The sequence below is a fragment of the Oncorhynchus gorbuscha genome, linkage group LG13 (genome assembly GCF_021184085.1).
Source record: "Oncorhynchus gorbuscha isolate QuinsamMale2020 ecotype Even-year linkage group LG13, OgorEven_v1.0, whole genome shotgun sequence".
In the NCBI taxonomy this organism is placed as follows: domain Eukaryota; kingdom Metazoa; phylum Chordata; class Actinopteri; order Salmoniformes; family Salmonidae; genus Oncorhynchus; species Oncorhynchus gorbuscha.
The window spans coordinates 35,744,559-35,767,396 of NC_060185.1; the positions used below are offsets into that span (position 1 = coordinate 35,744,559).

General features: G+C 42.6%; 2 protein-coding genes across 3 annotated transcripts in view; both read left to right on the top strand.

The window, feature by feature from the left end:
• The first annotated feature begins 719 nt into the window (after positions 1 to 719).
• Positions 720 to 5,165, top strand: LOC123992802 (beta-crystallin B1-like). 2 transcript variants are annotated; one of them, XM_046294326.1, is made up of 6 exons: positions 720 to 831; positions 1,894 to 1,967; positions 2,163 to 2,281; positions 3,162 to 3,294; positions 3,432 to 3,574; positions 3,694 to 5,165. In XM_046294326.1, the coding sequence occupies exons 1-6, from the start codon at positions 735 to 737 to the stop codon at positions 3,860 to 3,862; spliced, it is 735 nt and encodes a 244-aa protein (XP_046150282.1). In that variant the 5' UTR covers positions 720 to 734; the 3' UTR covers positions 3,863 to 5,165. The 2 variants fall into 2 exon arrangements, with proteins under 2 accessions (XP_046150282.1, XP_046150283.1); XM_046294327.1 differs by having other exon boundaries at positions 764 to 885.
• Positions 5,166 to 8,826: 3,661 nt separating this feature from the next.
• LOC123992804 (protein unc-119 homolog A-like) overlaps positions 8,827 to 22,838 on the top strand; it is a 50,585-nt gene continuing 36,573 nt past the window's right edge. Inside the window, exon 1 of the mRNA XM_046294328.1 lies at positions 8,827 to 9,437. Within this exon, the coding sequence (XP_046150284.1) occupies positions 9,149 to 9,437 (289 nt within the window). The 5' untranslated portion in view covers positions 8,827 to 9,148. The remainder of the gene's footprint in view (positions 9,438 to 22,838) is intronic.

Here is a 22,838-nt window from a genome sequence, read left to right on the forward strand (position 1 = left end):
GAAGGTGTTATTCAATGCATTTCTATGGGCTATAGTAGTAAATCTTTTTTTCTACCTAAGTGTCCTACATTTCAAAATCAAATAGCTAAATGAGCCACGATTTGATCATCTTAAAACATTCCATATGTTAGTTTAGTAGACCCCCCCCCCCCTTATATTTGATATGATGTACTATATAATGTGACACTGTACCAAACAACATGCTTTACAAACCTGCTTTCTTCACCCAACTGTACCTGATGATTTCCACTTAGGCCAGGCAGAGAATATCTAGCTATGTCATGTTCTGACTGTTTCACTGTAAACCATTCTTGTATTGTAAAATGACATGGGTGCCAAGTCCTTTTGCTGTGTTCCTCTCACTATACTAGATGTTGGCAGTCTGACAGACACTACTGTCCATTGAGGTGTCCCATGCTATAGCAACAAAACAAAACCTAGCAAACACCAAACTGTGTGTGTGCCTCCCTGCCTCCCTGTGTACCAGTTCCAACTGAACAGTAACCGGCGCGCCTATTCGCACTACACACAATAGGTCAGCACATTGCTTGCTCTGCTAGAGAGAGCGAGACAGCGAGAGATCCACCACACTGCGCAGGACAACAAAGCGAGCAGCCGACTCAGCATGGTTTAGTGGAGATCAGCATATATGACCCCTGACCCCCCCAAAAGAAAACCATGCTCATCCAATGACGAGGTGGGATCCCGGCCCAATAGGCGGCATGGGGATGTAAATGTATATATATCCCTACTCTGGGGGCTTGATTCCAACTCTTAGGCTTATCTTTCTGGACGTCCGTTCCTCCCTTGTACCTGACAACCAGCCGCTTGGTGAGATTCACACTCAGGGAAGGGGGTTGTGAGCGAGAGAGATGGGGGGCAAAGGTGTGGTCTCTTCGTCCCATAACCTAAATCAAGAACTGTCAAATTGAAGCTTTTGACTTCAATTAACTCTGGGATGTTCTTTTGTCTTATATCAAGAGAGTGATGTTTTGCATTACTTTGACATTCTGTCTGTTCCGTGGTTTATTTAATGGGAAATGGCGGTGAGAGAGATGAGCCCATGTTTAACTGTGATCTTCTCTCAGCTCAGTAATACTACATGACAGGCCTACCTGCATCTGGCAGATGAAAGTGTGCTCAGTGTCACTAAATTTAGTAATTGTAAGAAAAATATGTTTGAGCATGTTGTTTAAAAAAATCTTTGGAGATTTTATTTTTTCACAGAGGAATTGCTCTTTATGGAATATTTAGTGGGGGTAAATTGCACAGGCAAGTCTCTTAGAACAAGCTTCAACATCAAAAGGTGTGTTTTGGGGTAGAGTTAATGAGAGAGGAAAAAGCCTCAAAACCAGTCTAGATTAAGACCTTGAGTGACTAGATACAAGTAGATTATGTTCTCATTAATAGTTTGGGTGAATAAGTGGGTTTTGATATGGAATTTTTCCAAAAGACGAATATTGAAATCTGTTTATAGTCATTGAGTTGAACATGAACTACTGTTGGTCTTTTTTTCTCTTCTGTATCTGGAACCGATGGGAAACATTTCTTTGATCTATTTAGCGGAACAGATATGACTCTTGGGGGGCCTGTTGAATAGATACACAGCTGGGGCATGGGCTGCAGGTAGCTTAGTGTTTAAGGGTGTTGGGCCATTAACTAAAAGGTCGCTGGTTTGAAACTCTGAGCCAACGAGGTGAAAAAATCTGTTGATGTTCCCTTGAGCAAAGCACTTAACCCTAGTTGCCCTGGATAAGAATGTCTGCTAAATGACTAAAATGAGTGTCACAATATGAAGGTCAAAGGAAGCTGTTTTTCCAAGAGGCTAGGCTTTAACCTCTCTCCCTCTTTATTTCTCTCCCTCCCTCTCACTCTCTTCCTGTTTGGCCACAGATTCGACCATGTCCCACTCTGGAGCCCAGGGCAGCATTGGGAGCCACCCAGCCATGGGCCTGCGTGCCCACAAAGTAGGTCAACACACACTTTTTTAACAAATTACTTATCATAACTAATCATCTTTAGCGAAGATACAGCATTTCCAGTTGTTTTAAATGCCCAAGACCGCCATTTTGATCATAGATCTCCATATCAAATCATTAACAGTATTATATTATAGCTTATTACTGTAAATTACCATAATGTGGTATTCACTATCTTTACAGATGTACCTGTTTGAGTTTGAGAACTTCCAGGGTCGTATGATGGAGTGCATCACTGAGTGCCGTAACCTGTGTGAGAAGGGCTTTGAGAGGATCGGCTCCATCAGGGTGGAGTGTGGACCGTACGTCATATCTAACTTCATCTGTTTACATAGAAGATTTTAAAAACATTCATAGGGATTCATATTATTCGAGCCATTAGAATGAAGTTGTCAGCTGGAGAGTGTCCAGAAGAATGCTTGCAGAATAATTCTGAGCGGGTCGTTCACCAGCTACTGGGAAGCCCTCAAAACCCTCGGAATCATGTCCTTCGACAGCAGACGGGAGCAGATCTGCCTGACATTTGCTAAATCCCCACAGAACTCCCAGTTTGTAGACTGGCTCCCGCCTACCAGACCTTAGATTACTGGACAGGCAACGCGCAACAGCCACAAACTGAACACTCCCATAACACACACAGGCCGCTCAGAACTCTCCCATTCCATACTTCACTAAACTGATCAATGCACACACCATATAGCCCAGGGGCCTTAGAAATGCCTCTGAACTCTGAAGATGCCTTTTCTAAAGCTGCCACCCCAAACCTTGTTGTCATAGTATTGTTGTTTTGTATATATTACATATTTTTTACATTTTATTATATTAAGTGTTTTGATAGTACAATCCTAAACTATTTGATAATTATGTGATTGATGTTATGATTGTAAATTGGTTTACAATTCAGTCTATGACTGAGAGAAACCAATAAAACCTACTAATACTAACGTTATCTTAGTTCAATGAGATACCAGATACATAGTTCATTTACAACATGCAATTTCCAATGATACATGACTTTTGCGATGAACATGTGACATCTAACATGGTGTCACCTAGGAACCTTCTAATCACTTAGCTGTACCTAGCCTCAAGGCTTCTGATTATGGTGAAAAGAGAGTTGTGTTAATTCATTATAAGTGTGTTATAGTTGTGCTGTAACACTTATATAATGTCCCCATACAGCTGGGTGGGCTATGAGCAGCAGAACCTGAGTGGAGAAATGTTCATGCTGGAGAAGGGAGAGTACCCCCGCTGGGATACCTGGAGCAACAGCTACAGGTGTGACCGCTTCATGTCCGTCAGGCCCGTTCGCATGGTTAGTCTGTCCATCCATCCATCCACTACATGGATACTCTAGTCTAAGTGGCTTCCCCTCCTCGTCTGAGGGATGTGGGTGAATAGGTGGTAAACTCTATTGCTGATATCCCTCCCTCTGTTCTTCTCTGCCTACAGGACACCCAGGACCACAAGATCTGCCTGTTTGAGTGTAATAACTTTGAGGGCCGTAAGATGGAGGTGTGTGATGAGGATATCCCCAGTCTGTGGTCCTACGGCTTCCAGGACCGTGTGGCCAGCATCCAGGTCACTGGTGGAACGTGAGTTGGCATATTAACTTATCAATCAATCAATCCATCCATCTACACATCCATTTGATTTAAGATGTTAACTTCCATTTCTCTCTCTCATTATCTCCGTCTGTTTCTCTGGATGACAGTTGGGTTGGCTACCAGTACCCTGGTTACCGTGGCTACCAGTACGTGTTTGAGTGCGGTGTCTTCAAGCACTGGAACGAGTGGGGCGCCCACCATCCCCAGATCCAGTCCATCCGTAGAGTGAGGGACATGCAGACACATCGCAGAGGCTGCTTTGAGTGGACCGTCTAGATGGGGCCAGGCAGGCGACGGGTCATGGGCCAGCAGGACAGAGGGGAAGGGGCCTGGCTTGCCCTGGAGCTAACCATCCATGGGTCTGGAGCTCCATCTTGGAACTCCACACAGCCAACATAAGCTAACAGCGTACATCACTGGCTCCACCTCAATCACTTTTACAAGTAGTAACATTCAGGGTGTGTGTACTGTGATGCACAATCCTTGAATGAAGACAGTGCCACCTACTGGGCAATGGTTGCTACTGCAGTTCACCTGCAGCTGACTTCCACAATGCCTGAATATAATAATACTGGTGAAAGTGATAGCTGTACTCTCTGTTCCAAGACCTGATGGAATTATAGCATGAGAAGATTTATGATATTTATGATGGGGATTTTAATTGGAGAAAGGGAATTAGTTAACAAAGATTTTAACAAGTTATATATAACTTGATTAGTTTGTGTTCACTAGTTAGTTTGTTTCCATATCTGCAAACCCAATTTATTTTATACATCTTAGTTGCTTATGTGTTTCTTAGCTATATACCTAATGATGCCGAATAAGCCTGTTCATTACAATGCTCTACCCTCCTGCGATCTGGGAATCATTTTAGAGATACGACATACTGCTCTCACTCCAGTCTCTAAGCTACGGTGGACAGCTGCCAGCTCTCTTTGCTCTGTCCATGCCCTGCAGTGAGCTCAATCATCCACGGGAGGCACTGTTTCCCCATGTACTCTCCCCCAAAGCCACCTTCTAGTTTAGGGATTGCACCTCAACCATAATTTCCCCAATGACATTCTACCTTCAAGGCTTCAAAGCTATGCCCATGACCCACTCAATCTATGGCAGGGAAGCTATGCCCATGACCCACTCAGTCTATGGCAGGGAAGCTATGCCCATTGCCCACTCAGTCTAGGGCAGGGAAGCTATGCCCATGACACACTCAGTCTATGGCAGGGAAGCTATGCCCATGACCCACTCAGTCTAGGGCAGGGAAGCTATGCCCATGACACACTCAGTCTAGGGCAGGGAAGCTATGCCCATGACACACTCAGTCTAGGGCAGTGAGGCTGTCTGAAGGAGGAAGTGAGCTAGGGGGCATGATTGGGAGACAGGCTGCTGTAGGCTACCTGGTAGTGTTTTTCTAGACATGCTGACCTTTGGGAGACCCCCCCCCCCCTCTTAATGATGGGGTTGCTGAGGAATCTTGTTATATACACTATATCTTTCTCAGGGATGCTGGCATCTGGAAAGCAACTTTCCAATAAAATAAAAAAATGAATGAAGATTCCTAACCTCAGTGCTGGAAATGCAATCAGTGGCTCATGTCAGGTTACTTGTTTGACTTTTTGTTCTCTTGTGTGTTGTATGATTATCTGTGGTGTTTGTCCCACATTTTCATATCAGTTATGCTGAACATTCAAAACATTATTCTACATAATATAGATATCCCCACAAAGACGATCCTGCATCAACATCAACAGTGACAAATTGTAACCATGTCATGTTCATGCAATCCAACAAATAGCCCAAATTTGGACTGTCGGGGACTCACTTGGGCTGATGTCAGAGTGGTTTTTATTTATTTATTTTATACATTGTAGAATAATAGTGAAGACATCAAAACTATGGAATAACACATATGGAATCATGTGGTAACCAAAAAGTGTTAAACAAATATATTATATATTTTACATTCTTCAAAGTAGCCACCGTTTGCCTTGATGACAGCTTTGCCAGTGGTGGAAACAGTATCCAACTGTCATACTTGAGTAAAAGTCACCAAGTAAAATTATACTTGAGTAAAAGTCTAAAAGTATTTGGTTTTAAATATATGTAAGTATCAAAACTAAAAGTATAAATAATTTCAAATTCCTTATATTAATCAGACCAGATGGCACCATTTTCTTGTTTTTTATTTATTTACGGAAAGCCAGGGGCACACTCCAACAGCATTTACAAACAAAGAATGTGTGTTTAGTGAGTCCGCCAGATCAGAGGCAGTAGGGATGACCAGGGATGTTCTGTTGATGTGAATTTGACTATTTCCCCTGTCCTGCTAAGCATTCAAAATGTATCAAGTACTTTTGGGTGTCAAGGAAAATGTATGGAGTAAAAAATACAATATTTTCTTAAGGAATGTAGTGAAGTAGAAGTAAAAGTAGTCAAAAATATAAATAGTAAAGTAAAGTACAGATAACCCAAAAAATGACTTAAGTAGTACTTTAAAGTATTGTGACTTAAGTACTTTACACCACTGAGGTTTGCACACTCTTGGCATTCTCTCATCCAGCTTCATAAGGAATGATTTTCCAACCGTCTTGAAGAAGTTCCCACATATGCTGAGCACTTGTTGGCTGCTTTTCTTTCACGATGCGGTCTAACTCATCCCAAACCATCTCAATTGGGTTGAGGTCAGGTGATTGTGGAGGCCAGGTCATCTGATGTACTGCTCCATCACTCTCCTTGGTCAAATACCCATTACACAGCCTGGAGGTGTGTTTTGGGCCACTGTCCTGTTGAAAAACAAATGATAGTCCCACTAAGCGCAAACCAGATGGGATTGTTAAACAGCCATCACTAACATTGAGTGGCTGCTGCCAACATACTGACTCATCTCTAGCCACTTTAATAATGAAAAATTGATGTAATAAATGTATCACCAGCCACTTTAAACAATGCTGCTTTATATGTTTTCATACCCTACATTACTCATCTCATATGTATATACTGTACTCTATACCATCTACTGCATCTTGCCTATGCTGTTCGGCCATCGCTCATTCATATATTTTTAAGTACATATTCTTATTAATTCCTTTACACTTGTGTGTATAAGGTAGTTGTTGTGAAATTGTTAGGTTAGATTATTTGTTAGATATTACTGTATGGTCGGAACTAGAAGTACAAGCATTTCGCTACACTCGCATTGACATCTGCTAACCATGTGTATATGACAAATAACATTTTATTTGATTTGATTGCATATCGCTACAGAATGCTGTCGTAACCATGCTGGTTAAGTGTTCCTTGAATTCTAAATAATCACAGACAGTGCCACCAGCAAAGCACCCCCACACCATCACACCTCCTCCTCCATGCTTCACGGTAGGAACCACACATGCAGATATCATCCGTTCACCTACTCTGCGTCTCACAAAGACACGGCAGTTGGAACCAAAAATCTCAAATTTGGACTCATCAGACCAAAGGATAGATTTCCACCGGTCTAATGCCCATTGCTCATCTCTTGTTATTGGTGTCCTTTAGTAGTAGTTTCTTTGCAGCAATTAGACCATGAAGGCCTTTCACGCAGTCTCCTCTGAACAGTTGATTTTGAGATGTGTCTGTTTCTTGAACTCTGTGAAACATTTATTTGGGCTGCAATTTGAGGTGCAGTTAACTCTAACTTATTTTCGGCAGCAGAGGTAACTCTGGCCCTTCCTTTCCTGTGGCGGTCCTCATGAGAGCCAGTTTCATCATAGCGCTTGATGGTTTTGCGACTGTACTTGCAGAAACTTTTAAAGTTCTTGAAATTTTCCGGATTGACTGACCATCATGTCTTAAAGTAATGATGGACTATCATTTCTCTTTGCTTATTTGAGCTGTTCTTGCCATAATATGGCCTTGTTTTTTTTAACCAAATAGGGCTATCTTCTGTATACACCCCCTACCCCCTACCTTGTCACAACACAACTGATTGGCTCAAACACATTAAGAAGGAAAGAAACTCCACAATTGAACTTTTAACAAGGCACACTGGTTAATTGAAATGCATTCCAGGTGACAACCTCAGGAAGCTGGTTGAGAGAATGCCAAGAGTGTGCAAAGCTGTCATCAAGGCAAACGGTTGTGTCACGACTTCCACCCTTGTTCGGGTGGTGTTCGGCGGTCGAAGTTGCCGACCTTCTAGCCATCGCTGATCCTCTTTTCTTTTTCCTTTGGTTTTGTCTTGTATCACACCTGGTTTCAATCCCAGTCATTACATGTTGTGTATTTAACCTTCTGTTCCCCCTCATTGTCCTTGTCGGTGATTGTTTGCTTGTACCCACTTGTTTTATTCTGTATATTTTGGTTTTTTAGCACTTATTAAACTGCTCCGTTTATACCAAGTTCGATCTCCTGCGCCTAACTTCCCTTCCACCAGCACGCACCCTTACAGGTTGCTAAAATAGTAAAACATCTTGAATGAGTAGGTGTGTCCAAACTTTTGACTGGTACTGTATAATATAACCAACTTTGAAAGCATCAGCTGCAACTATTGTTTAAAAATCGCCCATATTTTGCCATTGACATTAGAATGTTGGACGTTTAGTCACATAATTCCATGTAATGTGGCAGCTCCGTTTTTGGATTGTAACTTTGGTGATAGCGGCACAGGATAGAACAGGGTTTAAAAGATTTATAGCTATAGGGCCATCACATAATTCACTAGCCCCACAGAAGCTCTTTTCCAATATGGCTACCAAACAACTCAATGTGGTCTTATCAGAAAATTTCGCAGGACCATAACTCTATGAAATATAATTGTAATATGCCCTGAAATATCTTTAAATGTTTATAGTGATGTAGAATACACAACCACGTCCGCCAGTTGTGCCAGATACAGTATATAAGGATGTTAAATTATTCACAGAATTTTGGTAAGAATGTGTCCAAAAAGCTGTCTGATTCGCTGATTTCTGTAGATGATGATGATGATCAATAATTGCAATAATCTGCAAACATGTAAATTGCATATGTACACATGAATAGTCATGGATGTGAGCTGAAGGGACAACTGCTTCACATGACCTACACTGGCCAAGTGGCCATTTTTACAGTTTCTGGGAATCATGTAATGATCATGTCATAAATTGAAGAGAAGTTACAGTAACAATTGAATGAGTCATAGGCTGTTCAATGCGGGAGCGCATGTCCATGCGCTAGTTGGCCACCGCAGAGATGCATGTAGGGTGAAAGGACTCCGTTTATGTGAGAATATCCTGCTATCATTTGAGTTTATATGTATTTTCATTAACGGTTTATGATGCTTTCGTATGAGCGCAGACGGCCCACCACATCCTTCCTTCCTCTCTCTACGTTCTGAAGTCTGTAAACCCCCGCTACCACCACACGCGCGCTCCAAGAGCAAGGGCTATTCAGCCGCGGCACACAAGCAGTCACGGACAGACGGGTTTAAAGAACTTAAGGATTTAAATTACATACCGAGTGAGAGAGCCGTTGAGCCTTGGGTGAGGGAGGGAGAGAGACTGATTTGTATCTTCCCCAGATCGGGAGGGGGAGGAGGCACGGAGAATGAGCTATTCTTGTACCACAGAGGCTGTGTGTAACAGCCAGGACGCACCTAACGCCAGTGCGAAGAAAGAGGCTACTAATAATACGAACCGTGGCAGCGGAGATCTCGACAGCAGCAGCAGAAGCCCTAGTTCACGCCAGTCGCGCCCCAAACCGCTCGTGGCCATGAAAGTGAAGAAAGGCTGCAACTCGACAGATGCTGGGGTCCCGGTTACATCGGAAGACGAGTTGCTAAGAAACCCCGTAATATCGCCTGAGGATGTACTTGGGTTACAGAAGATCACTGAAAGTAAGTAGGCTACTAATTGGTCTGAAGGGTAGCTTCATGGCTACCTGAACCGTTCTGGCCACAGCGCACCTGCTGTTGCTCGGATGCCTGATGCCTGGCATGAAGCATCGGGTCCACAGCAACAACGTTACATTTTTAACGTGCAGCCAGCCATCCATCTATTCATCCATCCGCGTAGTAGCATATTAGTTGCCCTCGTGCCAGGTTTTCATTTTTCAAGGGTATCCTGCCAGTGCATTGGATAGCGACATAGAGGAACATTAGGCTGAAGTAGTATATTTGTGCCTGTGGAAATACAGGTTATATAGGCTAGTGAAATGTATACTTGAATGTTTCTGTGTGGGCAATCTCGGCATATTAGATAATATGTAAGACAGGGGAGTAGGCTATCAGCCTCTAGCTCAGACAGGTTTAGTAGACCGGAACATAGGTATGCACACAACCTTGTGTGTGTGTGTGTGTGTGTGTGTGTGTGTGTGTGTGTGTGTGTGTGTGTGTGTGTGTGTGTGTGTGTGTGTGTGTGTGTGTGTGTGTGTGTGTGTGTGTGTGTGTGTGTGTGTGTGTGTGTGTGTGTGTGTGTGTGTGAGGAGAGAGAGAGACAGAGAGAGAGAGAGAGAGAGAGAGAGAGAGAGAGAGAGAGAGAGAGAGAGAGAGAGAGAGAGAGAGAGAGAGAGAGAGAGAGAAGGAGCTAGAAAGAGGGATAAAGACAGAGAAGGTTGGAGCAAGCGAGAGAGAGAGTGTGTGTGTAAATAGTCTTTTTGAACCAGACAGGCAGGGATTAATGTGATTGTTCTTTCTAATGCCCGCTGTTGTCCACGTTGATGAAAAAAAGTCAATCAGACTTCTCTTAAATCCTTTCCCCAACCTGAAGAACGTGTTTCCTCTTTGGTAACAGGTGGTCAGTGCTCTGTGCCTGCCAACTGAGACTGAGACAGTCAGAGCCTATTTAAAGATCTGTATTAGATTGTTACATGACACAACAACACAGCTACAGTCACTTGGGACACAGATAGGCTTTTTGTTGTTGTTGTATAAAGCACATACACTCTCTGTTCCTTCTGCATTCACACTAGGTTACTGGTGATTGGTTAGCTGTAAAAGTCATTTTACGGGGTCATCTTTATGTCAACTACCTGAGTGCATCCTGGTTCTATCAAGTGGCTTTGTCCTGGTCTGAAAGAGACTGCTTCTCAGGTTAAAATGAATTGCACCAGCCTCACAAAGTATACAGACTGGTGGCTGTTGTATTGCCTGCATCAATTCACCTTTCACATCAGTAGCGGATATACAGTACAACAGAGCGAAGGCCAGGCATACTACGGTACTATTCTGTAGACACTGTAGGATAAGGGCCTTCTAGGCCACTTTAGAGACTTGGGATGCATCCATATTGTACTTGACACGCTAGTTCCATTTTATATCACAAACCAATGCCCTGTGGTTGTGGGTTAGCTAGACGGTAATAAGGCCTTTAACCTAAGCCTCCATGTATGATGAGTCATTTCAATGTACTGTACATGCAGACTTGTGTCTGAACAATTTGGTTGTTATGCGGAGAGTCTCTGCTTAAAGCAAAGGGCATTTCTCATCATCCGGAGCAGTACTCATCCCAAAAGGCGCACTAGCCCGCCAACATCATCCCTTTTATCCATGTTCCTGTCCGATAGTGTTAGCCGTTTGGTTCCGTAACGCCCAGAGGAAGAGCAGAAGAGCAGCATCGGGCTGCATTGGTGAGATAATACAGTGATGATGGCTGCATAGTGTTAATCTCTGCTCTCCACTGACATGTCATCTGAATTATGTCAGAAAGGAAGGGAATGTGGCACTTCTATGACCTGATTGACTCTAGTTAATTAATGCTTCAGAGTCAAGCAGCATGCAACAAAACACTCAATGAACAACGCATCTGGGAATGTGTTTACAGGGCATATCATTTCTGATTCGAAGCCAAGTTTAGCTGATACTATATGTGTTACATTTTCTGTGTTCACTGTTTTGGTCTCTAGCCCACATAGTTGCAGTTTAGGATACATTCAGGAAACCATAGATCAAATGGCATAAATGCCATTTCTCTGACAAATGCTTTATGATAGCCACCTGCTATGGCCTAATAATTATTTGATTCATGGTCATTGTATAGAATATTGTTGTCCCCCCTCCTGTAGGAGATGCAGTCATATTGAATTTGGCCCTATGGTTGCCTTACTCCCTTTGAATCAGCACAGTATATACTGTATTAATGAACCAGAGAATCTTCATTATTCAGTCAATACATATGCTACATGTATGCCGAGACTGTACAGAGATCCATTTAGTCCATTTTCTGCTCAGTGGAGGAGAAATAACCAGTGAAAGACTGAAGGAGAAAATTGCAAGGTTTGCTGTGTAAATGACTTTCATGGCAGTGCTTTGGGAGGTAACTGCGTCCATTTTGGGGAGGCAGGGAGACACAGTGGCTCAGCGCTGATAAGGGAGGGAGGGACACACTGTTTCTCTGAAACAGGCATGATGAGGAAGAGAAATGTCATCTAACCAGTAGAGAGAGAGTGTTTTGTGAAATGAGAAATGGTTTCTTATCAGTGTATGTATGCTGCATGGGGGGCTTATGCTGTAAGGAAAGGAAAGGGAGAAGGATATCAAATACAGTAGTCACTGCAGGAATTTATTCAGCTTGCAGCATGCCATGTATTTAATAGTATGTAAGATGTGCAGAGTTTCATTCCAAAACGCTATATATGCAGTTTCATAAATGTTGGTAAATTAGCTTTTATTCTTTATTGAAATTATGAAAGAGATTGGTGTGTTCTTTCACTGTCTAATCATGGCATGGGGATGTTCACTATCTAATCATGGCATGGGGTTGTTCACTATCTAATCATGGTATGGGGTTGTTCACTATCTAATCATGGCATGGGGTTGTTCACTATCTAATCATGGCATGGGGTTGTTCACTATCTAATCATGGTATGGAGTTGTTCACTATCTAATCATGGGGTTGTTCACTATCTAATCATGGTATGGAGTTGTTCACTATCTAATCATGGAGTTGTTCACTATCTAATCATGGGGTTGTTCACTATCTAATCATGGTATGGAGTTGTTCACTATCTAATCATGGGGTTGTTCACTATCTAATCATGGCATGGGTTGTTTCTAATCATGGGGTTGTTCTAATCATGGGGTTGTTCACTATCTAATCATGGGGTTGTTCACTATCTAATCATGGCATGGGGTTGTTCACTATCTAATCATGGGGTTGTTCACTATCTAATCATGGCATGGGGTTGTTCACTATCTAATCATGGGGTTGTTCACTATCTAATCATGGGGTTGTTCACTATCTAATCATGGCATGGGGTTGTTCACTATCTAATCATGGTATGGGGTTGTTCACTATTTAATCATGGCATGGGGTTGTTTACTATCTAATCATGGCATGGGGTTGTTCCCTATCTAATCATGGAATGGGGTTGTTCACTATTTAGTCATGGAATGGGGTTGTTCACTATCTAATCATGGCATGGGGTTGTTCACTATCTAATCATGGGGTTGTTCACAATCTAATCATGGCATGGGGTTGTTCACTATCTAATCATGGCATGGGGTTGTTCACTATTTAATCATGGCATGGGTTGTTCACTATCTAATCATGGGGTTGTTCACTATCTAATCATGGCATGGGGTTGTTCACTATTTAATCATGGCATGGGGTTGTTCACTATCTAATCATGGGGTTGTTCACTATCTAATCATGGCATGGGGTTGTTCACTATCTAATCATGGCATGGGGTTGTTCACTATCTAATCATGGCATGGGGTTGTTCACTATCTAATCATGGCATGGGGTTGTTCATTATCTAATCATGGCATGGGGTTGTTCACTATTTAATCATGGCATGGGGTTGTTCACTATCTAATCATGGTATGGGGTTGTTCACTATCTAATCATGGCATGGGGTTGTTCACTATCTAATCATGGCATGGGGTTGTTCACTATCTAATCATGGCATGGGGTTGTTCACTATCTAATCATGGCATGGGGTTGTTCACTATCTAATCATGGCATGGGGTTGTTTACTATCTAATCATGGCATGGGGTTGTTCACTATCTAATCATGGCATGGGGTTGTTCACTATCTAATCATGGCATGGGGTTGTTCACTATCTAATCATGGCATGGGGTTGTTCACTATCTAATCATGGCATGGGGTTGTTCACTATCTAATCATGGCATGGGGTTGTTCACTATTTAATCATGGCATGGGGTTGTTCACTATCTAATCATGGGGATGTTCACTATCTAATCATGGCATGGGGTTGTTCACTATCTTATCATGGGGTTGTTCACTATCTAATCATGGGGTTGTTCACTATTTAATCATGGGGTTGTTCACTATTTAATCATGGGGTTGTTCACTATCTAATCATGGGGTTGTTCACTATGTAATCATGGCATGGGGTTGTTCACTATCTAATCATGGGGTTGTTCACTATCTAATAGGGGTCCTGGGGTTTGTTCACAGGGTAGTGGGTTATCTAATCATGCACACATGGGTTGTTGCTAAATGGCATATATTATTATTATTATATTATATTATTATTATTAATCATGGGGTTGTTCACTATCTAATCATGGCATGGGGTTGTTCACTATCTAATCATGGGGTTGTTCACTATCTAATCATGGCATGGGGTTGTTCACTATCTAATCATGGCATGGGGTTGTTCACTATTTAATCATGGCATGGGGTTGTTCACTATCTAATCATGGGGATGTTCACTGTTTAATCATGGCATGGGGTTGTTCACTATCTAATCATGGCATGGGGTTGTTCACTATCTAATCATGGCATGGGATTGTTTACTATTTAATCATGGCATGGGGTTGTTCACTATCTAATCATGGCATGGGGTTGTTCACTATCTAATCATGGAATGGGGTTGTTCTCTATCTAATCATGGCATGGGGTTGTTCACTATTTAATCATGGCATGGGGTTGTTCACTATTTAATCATGGCATGGGGTTGTTCACTATCTAATCATGGAATGGGGTTGTTCTCTATCTAATCATGGCATGGGGTTGTTCACTATTTAATCATGGCATGGGGTTGTTCACTATCTTATCATGGGGTTGTTCACTATCTAATCATGGGGTTGTTCACTATTTAATCATGGGGTTGTTCACTATTTAATCATGGGGTTGTTCACTATCTAATCATGGGGCTGTTCACTCTGTAATCATGGGGCTGTTCACTATCTAATCATGGGGTTGTTCACTATCTAATCATGGAGTTGTTCACTATCTAATCATGGGGTTGTTCACTATCTAATCATGGAGTTGTTCACTATCTAATCATGGGGTTGTTCACTATCTAATCATGGGGTTGTTCACTCTGTAATCATGGGGTTGTTCACTATCTAATCATGGGGTTGTTCACTATCTAATCGTGGGGTTGCTCACTATCTAATCATGGAGTTGTTCACTATCTAATAATGGGGTTGTTCACTATTTAATAATGGGGTTGTTCACAATCTAATCATGGCATGGGGTTGTTCACTATTTAATCATGGCATGGGGTTGTTCACTATCTAATCATGGGGTTGTTCACTTTCTAATAATGGGGTGTTCACTATCTAATCATGGAGTTGTTCACTATCTAATCATGGGGTTGTTCACTATCTAATCATGGGGTTGTTCACTATTTAATCATGGGGTTGTTCACTTTCTAATAATGGGGTGTTCACTATCTAATCATGGGGTTGTTCACTATCTAATCATGGAGTTGTTCACTATCTAATAATGGGGTTGTTCACTATCTAATCATGAGTTGTTCACTCTGTAATCATGGGGTTGTTCACTATCTAATCATGGAGTTGTTCACTATCTAATCATGGGGTTGTTCACTATCTAATCATGGAGTTGTTCACTATCTAATCATGGGGTTATTCAATGGCAGACATGTATTTATTTAAAATCTATCACTTGATGGGTTCATTTCAGGGAGACAAATAATCATATTGTTGAGCAAAATTCTATATACCCGCCTCAGTCTCAGAGAAAGATGTCGTACTGCTAGGTTTTACATAGTCAAATCTAATAAATAACTACATCTGTCATAAATACATGTACAAATGATACATTTGTGGCATCAATATTATTATTTGTATATATATAATTCAATACAGTAATATGAGATTTTTGTGTAAAACATTTGCATTTGACATTTGAGTCGTTCAGCAGACAATCTTCTCAGAGTGACAGTGTTATGCAGGTGAATGAGGACCCAAAAGCGACTTTACAGAAACAGAGTTTATTCCAAGTCAAAACAGGAATACTGAAACCCTCTAGACAGTAGAGGGGAACAACTGAAGATGCGACCACAGACTGCAGGTCGCTTCGGGAAGGCGCAGGCCGTAGCTGATCAAGACACCTGCTCACACGCAGCATCTGAAGAAGGCAAAAAACATGACAGGACGGAACGAGGACAAGAACAGCGAACATCAAACAAGGATCCGACAAGGACAGAAGCGGAAAACAGAGGGAGAAATAGGGACTCTAATCAGAGGGCAAAATAGGGGACAGGTGTGAAAGAGTAAATGAGGTAGTTAGGAGAATGAGGAACAGCTGGGAGCAGGAACGGAACGATAGAGAGAGAGAGCGAGAGAGCGAGAGAGGGAGGGGGAGAGAGAGGGATAGAAAGAGGGAAAGAACCTAATAAGACCAGCAGAGGGAAACAAATAGAAGGGGAAGCACAGGGACAAGACATGATAATCAATGACAAAACATGACAGACAGTAAGTGCATTGATCTTAAGATAGCTAGGTGAGACAACCACATATCACAGTCCAATACAGGATGCAGACATTCCATTCCAGCTAGACAACTGATATATAGAGAACACATGTTCATATACATGTACATCTAAAATCTGAGAACAGTAATATGTTACACACACAGAAGCGATCATTTCTGATGAAAAAACACACATGAAAAAATTGGTAGATATAGTGTTTTGGAAACTCGTCATGTACAGTATATTTCATACTGTTATGGGATACGATGCAAATGCATCACAATACAATCTGTTTCCAAAGGAAACTGAAGAAACATTTGATCTTTGGCACATGCTCACATCTATTAGATAAACCACGGGCCATTTGACATTTGATGTGACTAGTTCACACAACATTGGCTGTCATCTTATTACTCAAATGTAGTCAGATGGCCCGCTTTGTTGTGATAGTATTAGTCATAATGGCTTCAGATTGTTCACCAGGGAGAATCCTTTCTCAGGGATAGCTCATTCCACTCCAGTCAGCCAACACTGACCCAACAGGCTTTTGGCTCTCAGGAAGTGTCTCGCCACACAAGCAATTGCTTGAATATAGGCCACCACTCTTGGAAAACCATCCTAGGTAGCCAAAGCCAACAGTACATCAACAGGCTCCTGGCAGAATACTGGACTGCTCTGTATGTATGTGGTGAAGTGGGGAACCAACCTGTATACTGGCAGGTCTCAGTCTCACCACATCAGATACATGTATATAGGCCACTTCAATCAGTTGTTCTTAGGTAACATAATGAGATCCTAAAAGTAGAACTATAGCTTTTTTTTCTCACACTTCTTGACTTCTTACTGTAGTTGTCGAGCCACATCAAAAAGTAACAGTACTATACTTAAGTAATAAGGCCCGAGGAGGTGTGTTGTGATATGCCCTTAGCCGTGGTATATTGGCCATATATCACAAACATCCGAGGCGCCTTATTGCTATTATAAACTAGTTACCAACATAATTAGAGCAGTAAAACGAAACCACCCGGTTTATAATGTATATTAGCTATTCCTAGTCACCTCCAATTGTTGTCCAGTCCTCCTCACTCATTGTGTGTTTATATGTCTGCAGTGTAATTGTCTTTTCTTCAAATGAGTGTATGAAAGACATTACTGTAAGTATATTAATGTAAGTATATTAGCTCTCCACTAATGAAACTCTTATTCAGTGAGTCCAGCCCACTACACGTCCAGCTCCCATACAGTCTCTCGATGTCTCCGTCATCATAGAGAGATTGAATTAAAGCCAGGGAAACACTGCATCACTGTCTGTCTGATAAACAACAACCTTTCCCTCTGACTGTATATTCCCATGACTGTATTTACAGTCTCTGGACTTGACTGTCACCACAATGGCTGGAGTTTTAAAAGCAAATTGATGTGTGTGGCCGGCCTAATTTAAATCTACACTTTGCATCTGTCACAAGGTAAGTTGCTGTTCTATGGGGGTCATTCATCTGATGTCGATGGGCAGGACAGTCCTCTCCTCTCTTCTATTCTCTTCTCCCGTCCTGTCCTTTCCCGTCCTGTCCTCTCTCGTCCTGTCCTCTCCCGTCCTGTCCTCTTCTGTCCTGTCCTCTCCCATCCTGTCCTCTCCTCTCCCGTCCTGTCCTCTCCCATCCTGTCCTCTCCTGTCCTCTCCCGTCCTGTCCTCTCCTCTCCCGTCCTCTCCCGTCCTCTCCTCTCCCGTCCTGTCCTCTCCCATCCTGTCCTCTCCTGTCCTCTCCCGTCCTGTCCTCTCCTCTCCCGTCCTCTCCCGTCCTCTCCTCTCCCGTCCTGTCCTCTCCCGTCCTCTCCCGTCCTCTCCTCTCCCGTCCTGTCCTCTCCCGTCCTGTCCTCTCCCGTCTTGTCCTTTCCCGTCCTGTTCTCTCCTGTCATGTCCTCTCCCGTCCTGTCCTCTCCTGTCCTGTCCTCTCCCGTCCTCTCTTCTCCCGTTCTGTCCTCTCCCGTCCTGTCCTCTCCCGTCCTGTCCCGTCCTCTCCTCTCCCTTCCTGTCCTCTCCCGTCCTGTCCTCTCCCGTCTTGTCCTGTGCTCTTCTGTCTTCTCCTCTAATTTTTGCATGTGGATAGATGTCTTGTGGTGGGGATATTGTTCCTCACTTGGGTCAAAGCAACTCAACTCTAAATCTGATTAAACAAGTGTAATCTTTAGTATAACAAAACAGTTGTGATAGCCTGTATATTTGAAGGTTAACAATTAACGCAAGTCAGATAGGCCTAAGTAATACAACATGTATGATCTATTGAGTGGCACATTGGGGTATTGAGAATGTATCATTGCTTGTTGAAAGCAGCAAGCCATTGACTCATTTTCATCTGATGAGGATTGAGTCAGTCAGTATGGCCTGTTTCTCTGTGTGTGTGTGTGCGCGTGCGTCTGTGCGTGTGTGTGTGTGTGTGTGTGCCAGCCGACCACAGAGTCTGTGCACCAGTAGAAAGAAAGAAGAAGGAGCCACTCACTCAACACACTGTTGGTGGAGGAGGAAATGACTTCTTCGGTCAGGGTCACAAAAACCCTCCACCCTATGGCTGTACCCGGCCAACCATGACATTTCCATGTGGCCCTCAACATTATGTATTACATAAGCAAAACCTTCCACAATATGCTATTGTATCATTTGCATAATGAAAAATACGAAAATATTATTACGCTTTTATTGTGGGACAGACCATTGTTCCACCAGTCTTAGGATATGTGTTACTATTGTATGATGCAGGTCTGAAAAAAGGTTCACGTGATATTTGAATGTATCTGTGCCTAAAGTTTTGGGGTAGGGGAATCTGTTTCCAGACAGACCTGTGAACTCAGTATGCCACGTAGTGGAAAGAGACCCTGGAGGAATATATGAGCTTAGTCATACCGCCACGAGTGTGAGTGTGTTAAAGTGTGTGTGTGCATGCGTGCGTGTTCACCCTCTGAATGGGATGATGTGATGAACTGAGCCGATTCGCGTTCAAGCTAAAACAGCCCTACGGTACAATAACACAACAGTACTTCTTACCAAGCCGTATTCATTTCAGTTGCCTCCATTCTTTGTGAAGTTTGGCACAGATTCCTATCAACATAGAGCAGAGTTTAAAATGGCCGCCGGCCTTTTCTCTCTCAACTGGTAGCAGTGTGACCCTGGGGGCCAGTGAAGTACTGTAGTGGTAGATGGTAGATATCAGAGGAAGGCTGTCAGAGAGATGTGCAACTGCAGTGTAACTGGAGCTTCCTGGGCTTTGTTTATTTTTCCTATGGCCCTAAACATGGCTCCAACTAGGCCTACATGGACAAGCTGCAAAGTGAAACTTGGCTATAACATTATATATTTTTTTGCCCTATAATATGCTTATTTTAAGGTTAAGGGTCAGAGCTTTTCCTTTGATCCTCCACGTCCTAGTATGTGTCTATACTTGTTCCTGTTTGGCTGAAGCAGTGTAGTAACCTGTAGCAGCTTATGTTGTGGCTTCTACTGTTCCGCCTCTGTGATAAAATAGATTTGCTTCTCAAAGTTCTAAAGCAGATGAATAAAAGGATTGTGACCAGTAAACAAAACACCATAGGAAGGTTTGTTTAAATCTAAACTCAATGATAGACATTTTCTATCACTTAGTAGGTCTATCTTGTTTGTGTTTAAAAAAGGCCTAGTTTTATAGTCAATGATTTACCGTCACGTATTGTTGTTATAGGCTACTGTAGACACGCAGTTGGTCCACTTCCTCCATTTTGTTGAAGTGGGAAACAGTTAACTAGCTGTCTGTTGCAGATGCACCTCTACAGGGTTAATGCAGTTAACCTTTTCGGGACAGCAGCACCCCCTGCTGATCATCAAATCCCCAAGCCAGTGTGATGCTGACAGTAGCTTTCTACCTGGCTGTATGTGCAGTAAATGTGAGTTAGAGGGCTTCTCCAGACAGTTACCACAGCCACCTGCATTACAAAGCAAGAGGCCTGCATCATGATAAAGGAGCAGTACACTATGTTAACATGTAGACCTAACTCACACTAACATTAGATAAGATCTGGATAAGAGCATCTGCTAAATGACTTAAATGTAAAAGGTAAATAAGATGGTGGTATTAGTCTCGTAAATGTGACAGACCTGTAAATGGAGCATTAATTGCTGTGCTGTTGTATTGCATAACTGGCAATGATATTTAATATGTCAGTGGCAGGAAAGGGAAGTGGATATGAAGTGTGTGTGTGTGTGTGTGTGTGTGTGTGTGTGTGTGTGTGTGTGTGTGTGTGTGTGTGTGTGTGTGTGTGTGTGTGTGTGTGTGTGTGTGTGTGTGTGTGTGTGTGTGTGTGTGTGTGTGTGTGATAGTGAGGTGTAGGTGTGTTTATGTGTGTGTTGGGGTCAGACCGGGAGGGTTCCATCTCTATTACTGTAAGTCAGCAGAGTAAAGCATGAACAGGAAGTGAGGATATTTGTGCGTCCCATATTACACCCTATTCTGTATCAAGTGCAATAGTTTTGGTCAAAAGTAGTGCACTAGATAGGGAATAGGGTGCCATTTGGAATGCACCCTATTTGATAGGTGAGGCAATCGCTTAGTTACCCTGATGTGTGTGGTTAGCATGAAGTAGCACCTAGCACAACATAACATAGTGTTCAATCACAGAGCTTGTTAACAGAGCTAGTATGTTCACACAGCAACACTTCTCTCACAGCCAATTGCAGCTCAAATTCAGACCTTAACGCCTCGATCACACCGACAGCTTCATTGCATTTTGGTACACCAGGAGTACATTCAATTCCAATGGAATTCTGCGTTTGCCTTGCAGCATTGCGATGCAGAGGCAGTTTCAGTGCATTTTGGTACACCAGGAGTACATTCAATTCCAATGGAATTCTGCGTTTGCCTTGCAGCATTGCGATGCAGAGGCAGTTTCAGTGCATTTTGGTACACCAGGAGTACATTCAATTCCAATGGAATTCTGCGTTTTCCTTGCAGCATTGCGATGCAGAGGCAGTTTCAGTGCATTGTGTGTGGTGCATACATTGGATTTATCGAACATATGTATCAAACAGTATGCGTAGACGGCTTGACAGAAATGGTAGCAAAAAGTGAACATTGAACTTTTGTTTCACACATATCCACATGATGCTGCGTACCATTTTGCTCAATGACGCTATCGGTGTGATGGAGACGTAAACCCTCCTGATACCTCTCCCCCAGACCATTATACAAACAGACACAGGCCCTCTCACACATTCCCTTCAAAATCAAGCTGCCTTTTCACACTGACCAAGCAACAGACCATGCGGGGGCTGAGGAGGAAGATAAGAAGAGGGAGGAGATCTCATCTGCATTCAGCTCTTAAATAAAACACAACCTTTCAATGAACCTCACAGCCAGTCAGCCAATCACCTCACAGTCAGCCAGCCAGCAAATCACCTCACAGTCAGCCAGGCAGCCAACCAGTAGCCTACAGGCAGCATATCTGAGACATGCTGTGTGAAGAAGCATAATAAAAAGCCTATCACTATCATCCTGGGAAAAAAACTATTTCAAATGTAGATTTGTTCCTGTGGGAGACTGTCAACTGTTAGGTTTTGGGCATGTACTTTAAATATGTCTCCTTGTGTATGTATCCATGTTGATTGACAGCTCGAGTCAAGTCAAAAGAAAGAAAGAGATGTGAATGAAGCTTGTGGCTGAAAAGTCTTCTAACTCCACCTGGCTAATCTGGGGGATTAGAGCTATAAATGACAGCCAGTCGCTTGCTGATGATGAATGCCATGAACAGATATCTTGTGTCAAAACAGGTCCCTTTCTTTAAGAACTATATATGGCAGTCGCTTGCTGATGATGAATGCCATGAACAGATATATATCTTGTGTCAAAACAGGTCCCTTTCTTTAAGAACTATATATGGCAGTCGCTTGCTGATGATGAATGCCATGAACAGATATCTTGTGTCAAAACAGGTCCCTTTCTTTAAGAACTATATATGGCAGTCGCTTGCTGATGATGAATGCCATGAACAGATATCTTGTGTCAAAACAGGTCCCTTTCTTTAAGAACAGCATGACTCAAGACTGAGTCTAATTTTACTCCTCCGCAATACTTCTGTGAGCTTTGAAGCATTCGATGCAAGAAATGCAGATCAGTGTCAGCCCATGCTGTATTGTGTCCAGTTTTGGAATAACCTGAGGCTCTATCATATCCTGTAGCCTTGTCGTCTACTGTGCACCAATGTAAGGACTGTACATAAATCGTAGAACCTGCATAAAACCCACTATTACGTGGAGTTCATGTCAATGTACCGTGTGGTATGTTGACACATCTGTTCCAGGACATATCTGAAAGTGTTCTGCATCACACTGTAATGTATTACAGGCAGAGCCTCAGGCAGTAACAGACAAATTGCTTTCTGAGCCAGAGTGTAAAATGTCTTTCTCATCTCTTTTTTTCTTTTTACATTTGAGTCAACGCTCTTATCCAGAGCAACTTACTTAGGGTTAAGTGCCTTGCTCAAGGGTACAGACAGACTTCTACCTAGTCATCTCGGAGATTCAAACCAGCAACCTTTCTGTTACTGGCCCTACCTCATGTTAAGTACCAGACAGAGAAAGACACA